Raw genomic sequence first — 20,780 nt, 5'->3', positions numbered from 1 at the left:
TTTTAACAAGAGCACTTAGGCAAGAAAAACAAATCAAAAGCATACAAATTTACAAACTGGAAACAAGGAAGTCATAGAAAAACCCAAAGACTCCACCAAAAGGCAGTTAGAAGTGATAAACAAATTCAGTAAAGTAGCAGGATGCACAATCGACATACCAAAATCACCAGTGATGAATGTGGTGAGAAAGAAATTCTCTTGGTCAGACAAGGTGCTTAACTGAACCTTAGTTCTTGTTTTGCCATTGTGTGGTGATCTTGTGTATCCACTTCAGGGTAGGTTCCAAGAGGGAAAGCATTTCTACATGGTAAAAACACACTGGAGCTTCATAAATGTCTGTTGCTCCATGGGAAGATCCTTCCCAGCCAAGGCCTAAAAGTAAGGTTACCTTTGCAGACCTTCCTAAAAGTGGAACCAGGCAGTTTCCTTCCAGGGAAATTTCCCCAAACGGAAAGAACTATCATCCCCTTAGGAATGCCATCAAAAAATCCTCTGTTGGCTTCTTTCTTCCTACGTATAATAGAAATAATAGCCACCCTCGTTAATGGAGGGCTTACCAAGTGCTAGGCGTCAAGTTCACGACTACTGAACAGCAGAACCACATTCAGGTACAGGCTCGTCAACTCCAAACTCCATGGTCTTCACCACTGTCTGTGTGGCCTTCTGGTCTGGTGACCATGATCCCAGTTGCAGCTCACGAACGTCCTGCCTGATGCAACCATTTGCTCTCTCTCTCCAGTAGACCCACGTAGTGTATCTCACCTACTTTCTTCAGATTGACTTCTTTCCCCTGAAATAGTCAACTACCAGCCTGGAGTACCCCCTCTCCTGTTAGAGAGAACCACTTTCTTCTAATTTCAAATCAAAACCAATGCAGTCTTCATTCAATTAAACAAGTTCGTGTTATTGAGCAATGTACTACACTCCAGGGATGCCCAGATGAGAAAATTATACAAAGGTTACAACACAAGTACCCAGTTAAGTTATAAGACAGAATCTAAGAGGCTCAAATGAAGTTCTAGGCTCAAAAAAAGACTGGACTGCATCAAGTTGCTGAAGAAAACAGTATGACAAGTCCTTTGTGAATTTTATAAGTACTGTGGTAAGAACCTGGTACTCAACAAAGGTGGGGTTTTGGGAGGGGTATCACCATGTAGCCCAGGCTGGTCTTGCAATTTTGTTCCTCCTGCTTCTACCTCCTGAGTGCTGTGACTACAGACAGCAATGAGGTTTCTTGTTTTTCTTTTCTTTTTTGGTTATTTTGTTTTGTTTTGTTTTTTGTGGTGGTGGTACTGGTGTTAAGACTCACAGCCCTGTGCTTGCCAGGCAGGTGCTCTGTCACTTGAGCCATGCCTCCAGCCCTTTTTGCTTTAGTAATATTTCGGATAGAGTCTCATGTTTTACACAGGTCAGCCTGCACCACAATCTTCAGGCACACCACCCTGCCCAGCTTATTGGTTGAGAAGGGGTCTTGCTAACTTTTTGTCTGGGCTGGCTTCCAACTGCAATCCTCCTGATCTGTGCCTCCTAAGTAGCTGGGATTATAGGTGTGAGCCACTGTGCCCAACTCAGTGAAGGTTTTTAAAAGGGACCTACATTGTACATCAAAGTAGCCCTAAAGTCATTTCCATCACTATTTTTCTGAGTCTATAAGAAACTCTGAGAAGCCATAATTAACCTTCTAGCTGGTTTTTCATTTTTTGTTTGCTTCTTTTGTTCATCAAAAGTCTGTGCTCTGTAACAGTGGCACTCACATTTAGAAAGAATATTCTTGATGGAATAAGCTTGCTATATTCCATTTCCTTGAGGATTCATGCATGAATAGTGAATTATGTTTCAAATTTTAAAAGAGGAAGTGATAGTCAAAGGTGCTCAAGAAATAAAGAAAAATTAGAATCATGACTTTCTTCCCCACCGATCAGTTCTGTGTTTCTCACAACCCATTCGTCTTTCATCTACCATGAAATATTTCATGTCTTCCTCCATTTGGGAAGATGTCAAGCACCACAGTTTTGCAGGTGGGCTCCATATTTCATGCCATGGCCACTTTCTCTGCCCTTAGTCACCTTCATATCCTCCTCCCCTCATTGCTGACCAAAAAGGAAGTGTGTACAAAAAAATTCCTGAGTATTTTATGGGTAATACCAACTGTGTAGGAAAACCAGGGACATGAGACAAAATAAAAACTTCCTTAAATTTCTTTATGAGCAATTGTGTGATTTACTACAGGTACAATCTGATTTATCATCCATGGTAAAGGAAATTTGGAGGTAACACAAATTTCGTCCAAGGTGACTCTTTTCAGGAACCTGAACTAAATGTAGGAAGACAGGCTCTTGAGCTTCCCAGCACTGCATGATAACTGAGTCGCTGCTGAGGTTGAAGTCGTTTGTCTCAGTTCATAGTACATGACTGTCATTGATCTCCGTTAACAGATTAATACTTTGATATTGGCTGATTAGACTTTTAAATCCCACTAACTCTGAGTTGTTTCTAAATCAAACTTGTCATATAGAAGAGGGATATCTGGCCCTGATCCATTCTTCTCAACTCCAGGGAACATTCTCTTCTGTCAAAGGGCCTATAAACTGTCTTCATCAAGACATTCAAGACAGGATGGATTCTTAAATACAGGTGTGGGGGCCCAGGTGGAGAGACCCTAATACTCAGTCCCCCACCTGAGCAAGGCCCCCAAGCAGCACTGCTTTCTCAGCCTCTCCTCAGTTCCTCCCTGTCAGAGCCACAAATGCTGGCTCACACTTCTGTGGGTAGAAAGCCCTGATAGACCTTCAGAAAGGGTGACTAGAACCTTGAACTTGGCTTAAGCCAAGTGCAGTTGAGGAGGTTGGACATGGGGAAGAGGATGGGATAGAAATGAAGAGAAAAGATGGGTGAAGGAGGACGCAGTGTGTTCTTCTGAAGACATTTATGGGTTCTTTACAAGAGAATAGTAGTATTGTTTAGGAAGTAAAAATAATGTCTACAAACAGCCCTTGTCTTTAATATACAATGTAAATGTTTAATTTTTTAGTGACTTTTTAGGGGAGTTCTGTCAACTCCCCTACTCTCACCAGCAGCAACCCACTCCCATGTCATACAGGAAAATCCAGAGAGTCAGAAGTTAAGGAACATGCCCAAGGTCGCATGCACAGAACCAGAATCCACACCCAGTTTACTCCAGATCCATTCTGTTTAGTCACCTGACCAAACTGAACACATGAATCTTCCCAGCAACTTTTTAAAAATGTGAATTCCCAATCCCAGCCTGGCCCTCTGAGTCGGTCTCGGAAGGGAGAGGCCAGGAATCCAGGTTTTGTGAAGCTTCCCAGGTGGCCCTCCAAGGGATGGTTGAGAAATTGCTGCCTCCAGATTGTGGTTACAGGCCACTACTGGTATTCTAGACTTGTCTTCTTGGCATCACCAGGAGGCCCTTTGTAGCTGGGACCCTCCTTACTTCCTCCTGCATCCTCTGTAAGGTCCAGCCAGGGCAGGTAACACAGCACTCACTGCCTGGCACAGCTCCCAGGCTTAATGCCCATTTGTTAAGTTGAATTATGGTTGTTCAGAATTATTTATCCATTGCTTTCTTTACAATCATTCTCATCCTTATAAAAAGGAGAACTGCATTTTACTGTTTTCCCTAAGAAAAAAAATTAGTAAGAAGGCTTTATCTTTACCAAGCAAGAATAAGTGATTACACAGGTTCCAGTAAGAACATTTTCCCCTTTTTTTTTTTTTTTTTTGCAGTGTTCAGGCCAAGGCCTTGTACATGCCAGGCAAGTACTTCACCCCTGAGCTATATACCTAGCTCGCTCTTTTTTTCTTTCTTTAAAAAAAGTATATACACACACACACACCTTCCTGTGGAAAGATAGCTCACAGTACCACAGCTCTTTCTCTCTTTCACAGCTTCTTTTGGGCAAACTCATCCTCAGAGGGGATAGTTGACCAGTCTTTTCTGATAATCTATTTCTTTTGTCGCACCCTTCTCTAATGAATATGATTGGGGTCATTATTTGAAGCTGGGATAATATTATTTTATATACCTTCACTCAAGGAGAATTTGTTTTGACTAAAAGTTTCTTTCTAAGCAGCAAAATTTGGTTAGAAAACGATAGTTTGTGCAATCTATTCCAAGCCACCTCAGCAGTTAGTCCAAACCCACCAGCTGCTGTGAGGAAGAACAAAGCAACTCTTTTGTGTTCTGAAGCCTCCTGGTTTGCTTTGCTCTGGCCCAAGAGACTTGCTTTGGAGATTGGTGTCCACTGACAGTCCTGGCCAGGTCACCCAGGTCTATTGCTGAGCAATAAGTACCCTGTACCTCTGAAGCTGCAGCTCAGGCTACACTTGGAAGCTGGGGCCTCCTAGCTACAGGTAGCTCCACACCCCAATGACCTCCAGGTGTAACAGCAGAGTGAGGTGGGCAGGGCTGGGCCAGGCTCACTACAGGTAGTTGCCCTTGGCAGAATAATTTAGGACCCTTCCAGGGTCCTATGATAGAAGAGAAAGTGCATGTCCATGGACACAGTGTCAGAAGATTTGTGTAATTCTCTCATCATGGCTGGCAACATCAAGAGGAGCATGCAGATGAAGTCCATTATCAGGAAAAAATACCTCTCTGGCATCTTATGAATGCGTACAAACTCCAAAGAATGGAGGAGACAGGCTCCTCGCTCATCTCAGAGAGGCAACTGTGGATCCTGGCATTCTTCACACCACACCATTAGGAACAGGAAAACTCTCCTGTTTACATTGATTTGTTCCTGTAACACAGTGAGTTATTTACTAGAATACTCTCGTCCTTCCATCCTTGGTCAGATGACATCACTAAGCAGCATAACAGAAAACAAAATTGGCCCTAAGTCCTCACAGTAGAGGTGTAAGTACAGCTGTTTATGTCACATTTACTACTTTTAACGACAATGACTATAATAGCTAGCATTTATTGAATACTTACTTTGTTTGGGGTGAAACATTTATCACCTCCTTTAAATAATACTTAGAGTAATATCATGAAATTTTTTTTATTCATTAAACAAATTTTACTCATTATACAAATCATAGAAGCTAATTTCCCCAAAGTCATAGTAAGTGGCAGCATGAAGATTTGAATCAGGAGGTTGAATTCTCAAACCCACCTTCTTCCCCCTGTACTTGAATGCTGTAAGGCTGCACATAGCCGGCTAGCACGTTTAAAGGTGCTCATTGGAAATTGTTGATTTGTGAATTCAAATAGCAGGCTGTGAGGGCGAGAGGGGTCACCAGGCCGTGGTCTGTGCAATACAGGTGGAACAATGCAAATCCAAAAGGAAGGACAAAATGAGTTTTTCAGTTCTCCATGTTGTAAAAATTGTAACTTTTTTGGAATAATGATCATTTATTACTGAGCATAAGATAAGTAGAAGTAGAAAGGGAAAAAGGCATAAGAGCAAACAAAAGAGTCGGGTAAGAGTTGGGTATTTTTTAAGAGTTGTTGCATCAGGTCCTCAGCTGTTTCTAAAACAGTTTATAACAAATCCTGTTGCCACATCTTATCAACAGGTAGATAAGAATTTTCCAGTAAGCACAAATTTCAGATTTTGAAAATGTTCTCATAATACTGATCAATTTTAAGAAAGAATTTTAGTAAGAATGTTTTGAATATATTAATAGACAAGTAAAATGTCTTGTGTTTATTTCATTAACTATTTAGTGTTACAAAATGTGTGTTTGTGTACTCTTATTCATTTTCAGGTAAACTCAAATGTTTTTGAACAACCCAGAATGACAGAATTCCAATACATTCTTCAATTAACTTGTACAATATATTTTTATTAAATAAAAGAGTATCTAAGACTTATATGCTTTTTAAACTTATTTATTTCACGTCTTAGCTTATATCATATGGTATGTGCCTTGCTCTTTGTGCTGAAGCAAAGCAAGTCCCAAATATTCCAAGTACATGATTTTCTGTTGTACAGCAAAGGCTGTGAATCTGTCAGAGTCTTTCAAATTAATAAGCATGAGAAACAAAGTTGATGAGGCTTGTGTAACGATATACAACTACATATCTCCCGTATTCCACACATGCATGTGACCCCTCTAGAGTAGGATAAGTTGCACAGCAGGACGACACACCACTAGAATGAATTAGCTAGGCCTTCTCTGGTGCCTCCCAGCCTACCATCCACATGTTAGAAATATCTTTAAGATATTCGGGTATCACGAGAGAGATGACACTACTCAGAAGTCAATAGGCAAGGCAAAATTTACTTCTGCAGAAGGGTGCACCACACCAGGAAGTCGGGAAGGCAAGCACACCAGGCGGGAAGTCCAAGGGGGGTTATTTGATGCCATGCTGTACCTCTCCTGCCCCTGGATTGGGTAGGTTTTGGACTCACAGTCTACACAGTTGGCTTATTAGAAAGGGGCTAGGTTGGGAGGAGGCTTTGGGAAAAAAGAAGTTTGAAAGTTCAGAGAAGCAATAACTGATTTTGGTTATGAGTTTCTGAACCAGGAAATCTAGTGGAATTCTCGCCCTGGCTCAGCTGAAGGAAACACCCTTTGTTCTAAATAGAAACTTTCATCATACTAAACTGAGTCCATGAAGCGAGCATATGGGAAGTAAGTTAGTAAAATGGTTATTACTTATTAAATTCTTTGAAGAAAAGACCTGACCTAAGCTGATTCTTACACACATAACCACTACGCATGTCCTCCCCAGCAATCTCTATACAGCAACTTGTTCTGAAGCCCACCCAACATTGACCCTGGGGAAACAGAGGCAAAGTCTAATCACCTGAGCAGAAGAATGTATTTTATTGAAAGTGATCCCCTGATTCCCTTCCACACATATAGTTCATGGATTCCTTAGGCTTGCACAGAATTTTGTGCAGGTGCTTGAGACATCATAGCACTCATTGGTACAGTGAACTTGTTCTTGACCAAGTTGCTTTATAAGAGCCAAATTCTCTTGATTTGTTCATTCTCCTCCATACTAGCCACCCACCCTAACCCCTATAAAGCTGAAGTACCCTATAAGAAAATAGGCTGAGTCAAGTATGCTCCTTTCCAGCTGCTTCCTCAAACCCACTTGCCTTGGAGCTGCTCACACCCCTGACCCAGCTGGTGTCGTTGATCTGGACATCTGTTGCATGTGTGCACTTCTTGTGCACTTTCTCAGTCTTCATCCGTGTGCTTCCAGGAAAGCAAGAAGCCTCAGCTGTTAGCAGCTGCTCTTAGAAAGTATTTCCTTTAGTTCTGTTCAGAATCCAGTTGGTTGAGTCGCTTCACGATCATGTTGTTGATTTTTTTAAGATCATCTATATCCTTTCCCTCTGCTGCCAGTCTTCTTGACACATCATCCATCTTTTTTCCAGTTTGAACTTCAAAATGGAAAACAGACAGTGTTATACTGGTTTCCAGTATGTTTCACTGGGGCCATCCAAGCCCTGTGTGAGAGCTTAGCTGGGTGCTGAGACACCTTTGGAAAAGCCCCTGTTCCAGTACCTATGCCTCCCAGAGGCCCAGGAGAGACACTGGTGAAGTTGCCTGTCAAATCAATTATGTTTACCACCTCTTGGTGCCAGCTTAGACCATCTTTGGCAATTCCACACAGATTCTAGCTGAGAAGGATATTGCTATGAGCAACCAAAGACAGCTGCCAGTGTGTCTGATTATTTCCCCAGAAGTGGTTGTTACATTGTCTCATTTCCAGGCCCTTTCTCATCATTTAGGAAAGGATGTTCATTGTGTTCTAACCTATTTGGACATGTCTGCTGGTTCTGAATTACTAGCCTATAATAAATGTGTAATGATTCCCCTCAGACTCCTAAAAATAGAACACATTATTTTCCACTGAAGTCTGAATATCAGGGTTAAGACTCCCAATAAATGCAGCACAAAATCGTATTTTATGTTTGAGCTCCTTATCGTTCCATTTCAGGCAAGTTTTTTCAAAGGTATCTTTCAGTAGCTGATGGTGTTGATAACATACTACTGGGAGCAGTTCATAAACAAGCATTAAACAGTAAACTTGTATTAGAAGTTTGCCTCCCAGCATTGAGACAGTTTGATTCCCAGCACTTACTTCTCCCTTCTGACTGAAACATTACTTTGGATGAAATGTGGTTCAACACATATCAGCAGGATATTAACTGAATTTTGCTGCTAAGCCAGGCAGAGATACCACCTGCTTCTCAGAAAAATTGTGATACCGAAGTAAATCCATGACATATGAAGTCATTTCTCCTCTTAAAACTCTACAAACTGGTCAAACCCAGAAGGAAGTTGCAACCATGTTGGCCTAAATCTGTTTCATGGTTCACTGGTCCCAAAATAAATTCCACAAAAAGAGAAAGGATTCAATGTACAAAAAAATTATATACCTGCTTGCTCCTTGGGGAGTCACAAGAAGTAAAGAAACACCTTGAGCCAGGCACCAGTGACTCACGCCTATAATCCTAGCTACTCAGAATGTAGAGCTCAGGAGGATCAAGGTTCAAGGCCAGCCCAGGCAAATAGTTCAAGAGATCCTATCTTGAAAATATCCAACACAAAAGGTTGGGTGGGCAGAGTGTCTCAAATGGTAGAACACTTGCCTAGCAAGAATGAGGCCCTGAGTTCAAACCCTAGTATCACCAAAAAAAACAAACTCTACCTAGGCCAACAGTTTCCAAACTCATTTGAACACAGAGCCCCTTTTTTTCTTTAACTTCCTATGGAACCAGTGTGCTCAGTGGAATGCATTACTTGGCCACTCAAAACTGCTACCAGGGTCAGACCAGCATCCAGAGTCATCTATTTTTGCTGTTCATTATTCCTTTTTAACACAAAGACTATTACAAAACCGTAAGGCCCAATATCTTAATGACAATATAATCACTGTAATCTTATTTCTCATGTGTAAAACTTGCAGAGTTAGAAAGAAGGCTAGGCACTTCAGTTAAATGAATATACATTTTCACTGAATACCATGAGAACAAAATGGTTCCTTATCAAAGATGAATGCAGGTCAAGCTCATTGCCAATGCTTGTGCCAACTCAGGTCTTAGGCTGGATTAGGGTTATGTGAAAACCACAACACAGGCTGTAGAGTACACAAGAGCTCTAAGCCAGTGCTGGAATCCCAGGTCTACTTCTGATAAGCCAGGTTGATATAGAGAAGTAAACTCTCCTTAGTCTTTTATGAGTAAAGTTAAAATATTAGAGAAAATTGTTCTTTTTTTTTTTGCACTACTGGGGTTTGTACTTAGGGCCTCATGCTTTCTCAGGAGGCTCTATACCACTTGAGCCACACTCCCAGCCCTTTTTGCTTTCGTTATTTTTTTTCAGATAGAGTCACTTTTGCCCAAGGTTGTCCTTTGGCCATGATCCTCCTACCTTTGCCTCCTCAATAGCTGGGAAAACAGGCATGTGCTACCACACTCCACTTGTTTTTTGAGATGGGCTCTTGCTAACTTTTTGCCAAAGCTGGCTTTGAACTGTGATCCTACCAATCTCTATCTCCCAAGTATCTGGGATTACATAGCCACAAGCCATCTCACCCAGCAAAAGACATTTAGTCACATTATCTGCTTCTTAGTTAATATGATTTTGTCCTCAATATAAAATACTGAGGCACATGCAAATAAATCCTGGTTAAATAAGAAGAGTAGAATACTGTTGATAAAGTGCATGGTGTTTGAAGCCAGGCTTTTGAGTCTGGGTACTTATTAGCTATGTGACCTTAGACATATTAAACTTTGGTTTCATCATTGGTGAACCCAGAATAATAACAGATCCTACACTGCATAGCTATAGCAGGTTTTGAGCAAAGAAACATCAAGTTCTTAGCACAGTACTTGGGACTAAGCAAACAATATACCATTTATTCTTATCATATATATACCATTTATGCTTATCATTTCCCTTAATCTTGCCAATAATACCACTTTGGATTGCTCACATGTTCATAGACATACCTAAAATTAGTTTAACTGGGCCATTGTTCCCAGGTAGGTATGGCAGGCAGAGAGCTGATTTAAATGGGGTAACATTTCAGAATAGTAACCCATATGCTCTTCTGGCCTTAAAGGTTCACATTTATTGTAAGGATAATTCACATGTTAGCTTCTAAGTGCAAAAGGCATCATTTGGGCAAGAGAAAAGCAATTAAACATCACCCTTCCCGCCAGCCCAGCCCCCAAAGGTAAAGACTTTCAAGCTGGAAGGAGAAAGGAGTCTGTGGGAAAGAAAAGAGATTAGAGGTGATATAGGGATCTTGTGCCCCTCCCCTCATCATCCCCATCACCTCTCTGTTCCTGGAGGAGCTTAAATTAGAGACATTTCAAAGACACAGGCTCCTCTTCTTATTTAGAATAGTAGACAGCCATAAGCATGAAAAGACAGAAGAAATGACAGGGTGGGATATCCAGGCAAAAGGGTGTCAAAGACGACCCACCCCAGGCTCCTTGCATTCTTACATGGTCTGGGAGAAAACAGACATAACTCCAGATGATAGTTCACAGATGCGTTAGTTGAAAGGGAAAAGTGGGGGAAGAAGCATATACAGGAGTTGGAGACAACATCACGAGTGGACAGCACCCCTCCCCGATCCAAGGCAGAGAGGAGGGTGACACTGACAGCTCAGGAGTCTCTAGACCAAGTTGCTGCTATAGGAGGCTTGTGGTACCACTCAAGGGCATGACATGCATGACCCACCAAGAGCAGACAGGGCAGGTTCCATCAGGAGCAGATGCCAGCCTGGACAGCATCAAATGGTAAAGAAGCCACCTCTCTTTCTGTGGAAGCTTTGATAGCCAGAAAGCACTGACTCATTCAAGAAGCAAAGTTAAATGACAATTAAGAAAACTAGCCAGGAAGTAAATGCACACAAGTCATGAAAGACCTATCGATGGTACTTACTTATTAGAAAGATCACGAAGAAAACCAGTGCCAGACTGACAATCAGCAAGATTAGCAGCCCCACAAAAACCAGACTCCGGCTTCCATTTCCTGAGTTTGTGCCAAGGGCTGGGATTTTCTCCTCTAGAGCTAAGAGGAAAGACAAAAACTCTTCAGCATCCAACTTGTAAAACAGAACTTAACAGTGCCCCATTGTTAGAGAGATGAGAGATGAATATGCCCATTTTCCCTGTCACCCTGGAAAGTGATTTATGGACTAGGAATGTCTTTGGACCAGAGTAATTTGGGCATTGTTTCCTTACTTCTGTGGTGGCACTCAAAGAATGAGCTGGCTCAAGCTATCTCCTTGGACCTATTTGGAAAGTTCTTTGAAGACTGTTGTTCTTTGGGGAGGAAATAAAGAAATGCAAGTTTTGGAGTGATTGGAGGCTTGTTGCCCTTCTCCCAAAGTAGCCCAAGAGCAAACAGAGCTGGGTGTGGTAGACTGAGCACTTTGAGGTGTCTCCTGGGTAATTTCTTTTCTTATAGGAATAGTCAATTATAACTACATCCATTTAAACAAAAGTGGCCCTGGTATATTTGGTGTCTTAAAACTGTTCTCAGGATCAATATGCTCTGAAAGCAAGATTCTGCTCGAGGTTTTGCAGTTAAATTGAGAACAAAACCTACACATACAATGGCTTGTAAACCAAACCTTGAACTGTCTGCATCTAGTCACACTTGTGCAAGACCTAGATGCCTAACAACACTCAAACTAAATTGAATAAGAAATACAGAAACCTGAGCCAATGTGGTGGTACATGCCTGTAAATCCTAGCACTTGGAAGCCTGAGGTAGGAGGGTTGTGAGTTCAAGGCAGGGCTGGGCTACAAGATGAAACTCTGTAGAAAGAAAAGGAAGCAAGGGAGGGAAAGAAAGAGAGGAAGGAAGGAAGGAAGGAAGGAAGGAAGGAAGGAAGGAAGGAAGGAAGGAAGGAAGGAAGGAAGGAAGGAAGGAAGGAAGGAAGGAAGGAAGGAAGGAAGGAAGGAAAGAAGGAAGGAAGGAAGAAGGGAGGGAGGCAGGGAAGGAGGGAAGGAGGGAGGGAGGGAGGAAGGAGAGGGGGAGATGAAAGAAAGAAAGAGAGAGAAAGAAGAGAGGAAGGAGGGAAGAAGGGAGGGAGGGAGGAAAAGAAATACAGAGACCTGGTATACTGAAGATCAATAAATTACTTTCCTACTTTGAGTTGGTCCAATACATTGTGCTACTTGATTATGGATAGATGGGCAATTTATGTTCCGTGCCTTACAAGTATATCCTATGTCACCCCCATCAACAGTTTTTGCTTCCTAATCAAAACTTTAGCACAGGCTGACACACAAACACTTACTTTCATGGAGACTGATTACAATAAAAACAGATAATGATCTGGTTCCACTAACATGATGAAAAAAGTGAGTGCTCAGAAAGCATTTACAAAGGGAATGATAGATACAAACTTGGGACAGTAAATTTAGCATGCCCATGAGACAAATGGCAAGGGAGCAGTGACCACCTATGTCAGATGCCCGTGTTTAAGCTAGAAAAAATGGCGCTCTGAAGGCTCTAACTCATAATGCTTAGGGAACAAGAGACACATTTAATACTCAGCAGATTTTTGTTTTGCTCCCTCCTTTTCCTCACCCTTTAATTGAGCAATTTATACTCTGTAAATAGAGAATGAAGTTGGCTTTTCTGCCTAATAGAATTTTAATGAATTTTTTCGGACTGGTGAATGTGTTTTCTCAGTAATTCACAATGAAACAAGACCTCTGGGGAAGAGTGGGCACTACTAAAAGGCACAGTGACAGCCTGGGGACCAGTTCTGTCAGCTCCACACCTTCCCCGGGACAGAAACTAGGATTTTTGAAGACAAGAGTTCAAATCTTGCTTAGGAGCCAAGAAAGCCCATAATCCTGTAGAATATCTGGAGAAAAAAAAATTGCCTGACAATAAATAACATTTTCATTGCCAGGCTATTGCTAGTGCCCACCCTGGCCCCACCACACCCACACATCCACAGAAGCCTGTAGCCAGGAAGGGCAGTCAAGCCATCCCGGCACACATACGGAACAGATGCTGTGATCCGGCAGGACACGGGTTTAGTCTGTTTAAGTCGTTTATGGAATCCACAACATAAAGCTTTCCATCTTCATGAATGCCACGAGAGCCAGTGTCCTGGGAGGAATGGTTCATTGCTCCTGGAAGGAAACGCTGACATTAAAAGCAAGAGGCTTGGCTGTGTAGCTCCACAAGAGCCAGAGACAGAAGCTGGACAGGCAGATAAAGAAGTACCACAAACACTGTGTTCAACTAAGGGTCTAGAAAAGCTTTGCTTATCCAGAAGAAAATATTTCCTTTGATGGACAACTTTGTAAATATTCTTTCTGCTTTGCTTGCCAGAAAGCAATGGAATGTGTGGCCCAACTTTAAGAATTGTACAGCTGTTTGTACCCTGCCTAACCTGAATATGCTCCTTCTCCTCAGAATTCTCATTTCCACCTTATTTTCCCTGCATCTGGGGTTTTTTATGTTGTAATTGATTTTTAAATTTTTCTCTTTTATTACATTATTTATAAAGGCCTCAACGCCTTTGTGCAAAAAGACTATTATAAATATAAAACTAGTCAGCCTGTGACCATAAAGATTCTCAAAGAAAATATTACTATGAACTCTTCTAATTGCATAAGCCTTTAATACAAAAAAAATCATCATTTTATATTTTCCCTCAGGATAGCATGGCTGTTACTCTCAAATGTAAACTTTCATTATTAGATGCTGGCTGTGAGTTTCCAGGACAAAATGTTAGCAAACTTAGGGCTGGCAGAGTGACTCAAGTAGCAGAACATCTGCCTAGCAATCATGAGCCCCGAGTTTGAATCCCAGAACAGCATAAAAAAATAGCAACCTTAGATGCTGTAGAAAAGACTCCTGATAGACCCTAGAGCTGGGTCCATTAGACTGAGGTCACTTATGTAATAAATATTTTTCAAGTTAAGGTTTACATTTAAGATAATACATATTCTCTCATGACAGCACAACTTACTGAAAAACCTGAACAGATTAGAACTGCCTGTAGAAAGATGTCTCTAGCGCAACAGAGAGCTGGTACCATTTAATTATATAAAAAGAAGGCTCTAGGAAGACAATTCCAATGACTTAAAAAGCTTGCTCTTTCATGGTTGTCTCTTTTCATGAAAAAGTCTAGTGGTGATATACGTCTTTTTGGTCTGGAAAGCATTTTAGACATGCTTCAATTCAGATGCATTCTTCCCACAGATGAGGACATTGAGCAAGGTAAAGGCCCTAGATCATGCATTTAGATAGCAGCAGAGCTGGAACCAGCTCTTGCTCATTGCTCACTGGCTCTCACCTTGTGCCACCTTTCTTTTCAACACCTCTCTCTGATTCTCTTTCAAGATTTAGTGTAAATATTATCTCCACTAAGAAAAGAGAACAGATCTGTCTTCCTTGTGCCCTTGTTGGATCCTATACATTCTCCTATCACAGCATCTGTTAGTATTGTTGCATTTTTTGCTTACATTTTTGACTTCTCCATTAGACTGAAAACTTCTTAGGGTAAGTATTCAAATGCCCAGTGGTAGGTTTAAAAGTCTGTGACTTATGTAGGTTAAATTGAAACACCTAAAGTATTTATTTAGGATTTAAATCTCACTATTTTAAAGGAATTTGAGACAGTTAATAATAAGCACATTAGCAGAAGTCAGATGGACGGTAAAAATCCTCATGCAAAGTCTATTTGAACTTCAGTAGTCAGTGCAATAGCTATTGTCCTGCCTATAGGTGGCAACACATAACCTGCTACCTTTTAATACCCAGCTACAGAATGAAGAGAACTATAGTGTTAAAGTTTCAAATTGGGGGAGGCAGTAACATATCTGTAGAAGATTTGAAAAAAAGTATTGGCTACCTACTAAACATGTTAAAACATACTATAAAATATTAAAAATTAGCAATTTCCCAATGATACCTACAAACTACTGGTTTGTAGAAAATGTGCTCCCAGAATCCTAGGTAAGAAATAGTGAGTTCAAATAATCATAGACTAATTCAATTTTTTTTCAGTTAAAACTACAAAGTGTGTTTCAGTTATCCTGAAATTTTAACTAGGAAGAACACACAATTCCTTGAATAGTTTAGATAAGATACAGCTGAAGCAGTTTAGATACTGATATCACTAAATTCCAAATGTACTTTTTTTTTTTGAGACAAGGTTTCACTATTGTAGCCTTGAATTCTAAATCCTCCTGCCTCAGCCTCCCAACTGCTGGGATTACAGGCATGCACTAACACACCCTCCAAATAAATGGTCCATGATAATATAATAACAGCAGCAGCAAATAAAGGGCCTTCAGGATAAAATCTTCTCCCTTCACAGATAAAACTAAGGCCCCAAAGTGTTGACTGATACATGGTCATGGGTTTCTAAACCATTCTTCCAGAAGTGCTCTATATTTTGTCATCTCTTTATGCTTTATTATCTCAAAAACTAATATTTGACTAAGGGAAAAAGGCTATACATGTCACATCATGGGGACACAGCTTCTATTTTAGGCTTGGTGACTAATGGCATGGTTCATTTTCGGATCTGACTTAATATCCTTGAGCCCTCACTTCCCCTTCAAGAATATAACCACTGTTGCCTAAGTCTCATAGGGAGGCTTAATCAGTGTTTACAAGGTAGAGGTCCAGCCAACCAGAAAAGGACTGACATCATAGTAAACACAGCTAATAAAGTCTCCACGTTACTGGATTTGCCTCCTACTCAAAAGATAATTCCAAGAAAGTCTAAGACAACAACCTAGAGAAAGCTATGAAGCACTCTGAAAGGCAGTTTCTCCTTCCTGTTGAAGTCACTATGTAAGAAGATGCTATTTCCATAGATTTTTACCTGAACTCCAACATGCAAACAAAGAATTAAGAACCAACAGAGAAAACTGGGTTAAGTGAGACTTGTGGCCACTAAAAACCTGCAAATACTTGGAAGAGACTCTGATAGTAAAGGGATACAAAATCATGTGACTTGAAAACAAGAGCTGACAGCTGTTTGTCACCCAGGGATTGCTATCTTTGGCATGTCCAAATGAGGACATCTGGGAACAACCAACAAGGGTGGCAAAACCCGAGTGTTACCAGCAACTCACGCTAACTGGATCCTCCTTCCCTACTCCAGAATGCAAATGTGCTTGCTCATCAAGATGGCCAAAGCAGCATCCTTTTGGTTTAGCAGGACCCTGTCCAATGTCTTTAGCTGAACCACGTAAGCTCTTCTTCCTCTGCTTCAGATCACCGGTGATGGTTGATCTTTTTGTCATTTAAGAATTCTTTGTCTACAAATAAATATTCTGACAAATATAGCTTTCTATGAAAAATTGCTTTGTGGTTGACTTTCCCTTCGCAAGTTTATAGCAAATGACAAAAATGATTCATCCTGATATTGCCTGCCACAAAATCAGAATGGTTGCAATAAGCCTTAATTCAAAGCGAAAAAGCTGTCTTTTGGTGTCATAGTAATCGGTTCTTTGATTCTATTTCAGAGTCAATGACTCTTCACAGTCAGGAAGTAATTTTTAAAATCAAGTTTAAATCATTTCTATAAGAAGTCAAAAGCACAGAACACATGCAAAAGAGACTTCCCAGACTCAAAAATTGTAATTTAGTCTCAGTAAAGTAATAGCATGCAAGTTACTTACAAAAATGTGAGCTTTGACTGCTCAGTTATCAGGAAAAAACTTCATTACAGCAACAACTAAGCCAAACTTTCTACAAATTCTGAAGTCCTTTCTTTGCCTTCCCGTAGCAAGCAAGTGCTCCCATTTGGCCCAAAAACCCCAGCACAAAACTGGTGGTCTGTATTTAGTTTTAATTTTGCCAAGCAATGTAAGATTTCAAATACTGACTTTTCCCATGACTAAGTTCTTTGCTAAATATATTACTGAAACTATGCTTTAAAAGCAACAATAAAAAAACCACCAGACCCTGATTCAGCTGGTCACTGGTGAGGTTATTAGACTGAGGTAATGTTCTTATTTGGCTGAGGCAACTGTGTAAGCTGACACCACATTTCCAGCAGTTCTACCATGGCCTGATCCCATATATAAATATCCCACAGCAGACAGGCACTGCCACTCTGACAACTAAGTAGCAGAACTGCAGTAAACAGGGAGACTATGGTTGTGACATCTTAAGTAGAATGATGGCAGACATGTTGTCAGTTTTCCATCACTAACAAAATAATGGAGCTATACCAACACTTAAAGAAAGTTTTTGGCCTACAGTTTCAGAGGTTTCAGTCCATTGTTGCTTGGAGCCAGGAAACAAAGAGGGAGAGAGGAAGACAGGGATCCCAATATGCCCTTCAAGGGCACACCCCCAATGACATAACTTTCACCACCTGCCAATTGTGTCACCAGGATGGCAATCAAGCTTTCAACACTTGGCTTTTTGGGGACATTTAAGATCTAAACAATAGCAGCAGGTTTGGGGACTCCTCAGCTTCCAAGACATACAAAGAGATTGTGAGTGGGAAGACCACAACCTTAACGCACTACAGGAGCCAGTACTACATCATCCTTTCCTTGTGGGTTTCTGTGCATCCGTGATTCTCAGGAATGCCTTTTTCATGTATGGGTCCTTGACAGACAGGCCAAGGAGCTTCTTCCCTCTGGTATGCATAAAAGATGCTATGGTGATAAGAACTCTTACCATACAAGCCTGGGATCCAGATCACAGGACAAACTGTCCCGGCAGGATACTGGGTTAGGCTGCACACAGAAGTGCGGTTCTTTATAGTCCTGCTTCCCATTACCACTCAGTGAACATCATTCATTCTTGAAACATTTGGAAACACGCTCCAACAAGTTTTACATCTGTTTTCCATAGAGATCTCATTCTACTTTTGGGGAAAAGGAGTACCATTTTCTCAGGCCTCATTTATAATCAAGAACCAATTCATGGAGGAAGAATGTGTAACTATTAACTGTTTTATCAGAAGCATTTCAAAAATAAATTTCTCTGAAAAATGAGAATATTCATTTTGTCCTGTTTTGTTTTACATCTCCCAACTACCTGATCTGTCCTAAATCACCAATCTTTTGAGGAGTTGCCTCATTTGGGGGCAGTTTTTCCTCTCTCCTGTAAACTTATAACTCTCTGAAATATTAGCCTCTCCAGAGATGAGAAACATGAGGACTAAGAAGCTTAACTGTCAAGTGACACGTAAGTGGCAGTATTGAAATTTAAATCCATACATCACATCAAAATCTGAATTCTACTATTACATCTGTGAGGACAAGACTGGCTTTAGACTAGTTAGACCTCTAGAGAACCAAAACAGCCATTGCATCTTCTTTCTTATGTACCTGAAAGCCAACCATTAAGTTTTTGAGTCACAAGAAGAAAATATTCTCCCATGAACTGCTTAACTTGTTGCTTTTTCTTTCAAATACTATCTCAGGGTATCTAGATTCAACTCCTGGGAAATTCAGCAAATGCCATTGTAGACTTGAGTCACGTTGATTGTTTCAAAAGTTAATTCTTCATCCTCGTATTAAATTGGGCAGGAAATCAAGCAATGATCAAATGGTCTATCACACATTTTACTTTCAAGACAACTCAAGCATTCTTACATCAAGTTCCTAGTAATCCTTGCCTTTGGCAAGTACCTTCCTATTTCATAAGCAACCAATCTACATTAAGTGCAATATTCCAGGTTAACACTTTCTTTCTCCAGAACACCAGTAAAAAGGCAGAATAGGAATAAAAATCACAAAACCATTTAAGTGAAAATAGAAATACTGGGAAGACTAAATGTAAATCTGGGAAGGAACCAGAATGGCACCTGCCCTGGCAGGTCTGAGAGTTGAATGACCCTGCAGAATCCAGCAGGCTTAGGACCTAGAGGCAATGCTCTCAAAACTCTGAATTTTAATAGAACTTTTAAAACTTTTAATTCTCAAGTATTCTATGTAGAATTTAATATACTAAGCAAAGTATCTTTCAGAAATATAAAGCTTCAAAAAATTAACCTCTTATGCATCAAACTCCTCAAACACTTCACTTTTAACAAGGAAGTAATCTAATAAAGACATGGGGTCCAGAAAATGTGAGCCCCACCTTGAGAGGAAAACGTAATCAAGATGTGAATGTGTGAAAAAAACAACTGTGCGCTCGGATGAGAGGAATTAGTCTGCAGTGAAACAAATGGAGAACCAAGAAGTTTAACAAATGGAGAACCAAGAAGTTTTACAAATTTATTTGGGACTGTTTGGAAAATTGGTGATGTGCTTACAGTGTTTTAAAAAAAAAAAAAAAAGACAGTACTAAAAAGGTATTAACTCCAGGACAAAATGCTATATGAGAACATGAATGTAAGCACAGTAAACTAACTCAGCAACAAATAAATATCCCAGGGAGATAAACAATGATGCTGACTTAAGTATATACAAAGAACAGAAAGGTGGAAAAACCTTCACCTGTAACAGTAAGTTTTTAAATAACTACAAACAATAAACTACAAAAAATAGCTGTTAAAAGCATAAAATTTAACCAGGCTGCTATGGGTTTTTTTGGTGAGGTCTGAACTCAGGGCCTTGTACTTGCTAGGCAGGCCCTCCATTGCTTCAGCCACACCTCTAGCTCCAAAGCATAAAATGTAGAAACATGGCACCATGCTGCTAGAAAAAACTCAAGGCGGAATGCCTGGTGGAATGGGACTGAGCACAGGAAAAGATGGAACAGCAAGCACTTTTCCTTAAAGCCTTTAAGTACAGTTAAACTGTGCATCTCACATTAATAAAAGCTCATTCTTAAAGACATGTATTCACATGCAAAAGTGAAATTTTAGAAAAGTATTATCATCTGGTTTCATGGTTCAAGCCTTCTCTAAGAATATAAGGTGACACCGCCACACAAACCCAAGTGCTAGATTCCAATATTTCTACTGAGCTGCATCTGAGGAATGGAATTCAGTGATAGGGAGTCCACAAGTCAGGCAATGAATCTCATCTGCAGGTTCATGGGACTTTCCGGTTTTTGCTCAGGAAGTGGGAGAGCAGGAGTGTTACTTTGGAAAAACCATCTGAAATGATCTTAGCGCTTCTCTCACAGTGAAGGAGTTTCTCATCCCCTACAACTTTCCACAGCCAGAATACCAAAGAAACAAGTCTATGGAATCTAAACTGGATACACTGTCTGAGGTGCACAACTTAAACTTGGGCTTAATAATTATTTTAAATGCATTTTCAAAATGTTTACTTTTCATAAAATAAAAAATACCCAGAGAGCAATCAACAGTAATACTCTTACAAGTCAGTAACTTAAACCCTAATTATATAGTGCTACAGTTTTTTCATGTTAATGTTTTCCAATAAAACTTTGTCTCATCTTCATCTATTTTGATGTTTCAAATATACAAAGCTTTTGTCTCACTCCCTATCTGGATTGAGTTATTTTGAACTCTGATCTCAACACCATAAATAATGTTTCTTCTATTAAACACAAAGCTCTTTCCATGTGAAAAAGACCTTTATTTCAAAGCGAAAAGCACAAGGTCTCATATGGCAGATAATGATGTTCCTGCACTCAAAGGTTAAGGTCAGCAACCTTTCTTGCACGGGCAAATTCACTATGAACACCCAACAGCTGAACAGAATGGCCTTTAAGTACATCTGTAACGTCTCATGGTATTAATTCCTTTTGTTGATCTCAATGACAAAAATTTTAAAATTTAAAATATGGCAGCCTTTCCAGAAGAACTAGCACCCAAAATTTTACCTAGAACTCATGTTTAAGAAATTAAATATCTTGTTTGTATAACATAATAATTGGTGAGTATCTGTGACAGCCAGAGAGTAAGAAAT

At 40.3% G+C, this 20,780-nt stretch overlaps 1 protein-coding gene across 2 annotated transcripts; it reads right to left on the bottom strand.

The window, feature by feature from the left end:
* Positions 1-1,166: 1,166 nt before the first annotated feature.
* Lsmem1 (leucine rich single-pass membrane protein 1) lies at positions 1,167-20,707 on the bottom strand. Of its 2 annotated transcripts, XM_020179385.2 has the most exons (4): positions 16,614-20,707; positions 12,969-13,100; positions 10,885-11,013; positions 1,167-7,364 (listed from the first exon to the last, which is right to left on the bottom strand). In XM_020179385.2, exons 2-4 carry the CDS (start codon positions 13,093-13,095, stop codon positions 7,234-7,236), a joined length of 387 nt encoding a protein of 128 aa, XP_020034974.1. In that variant the 5' UTR covers positions 13,096-13,100; positions 16,614-20,707; the 3' UTR covers positions 1,167-7,233. The 2 variants fall into 2 exon arrangements, with proteins under 2 accessions (XP_020034974.1, XP_020034975.1); XM_020179386.2 differs by having other exon boundaries at positions 12,969-20,707.
* Between the last annotated feature and the right edge of the window lie 73 nt (positions 20,708-20,780).

Source organism: Castor canadensis, chromosome 2 (genome assembly GCF_047511655.1).
Source record: "Castor canadensis chromosome 2, mCasCan1.hap1v2, whole genome shotgun sequence".
In the NCBI taxonomy this organism is placed as follows: Eukaryota; Metazoa; Chordata; class Mammalia; order Rodentia; family Castoridae; genus Castor; species Castor canadensis.
The sequence above is the reverse complement of the archived record's forward strand: the minus strand, read 5'-3'. Positions and strand labels throughout refer to the sequence as shown.

Coding starts and splice junctions, on each gene's coding strand:
- Lsmem1 (XM_020179386.2), bottom strand. CDS start 13,095: ATGAACCATTCCTCCCAGGACACTGGCTCTCGTGGCATTCATGAAGAT. Junction 11,014..12,968: donor CGGATCACAGCATCTGTTCC/GTATGTGTGCCG, acceptor CTTTCCTCTTAG/CTCTAGAGGAGAAAATCCCA. Junction 7,365..10,884: donor CTTCGTGATCTTTCTAATAA/GTAAGTACCATC, acceptor TCCATTTTGAAG/TTCAAACTGGAAAAAAGATG.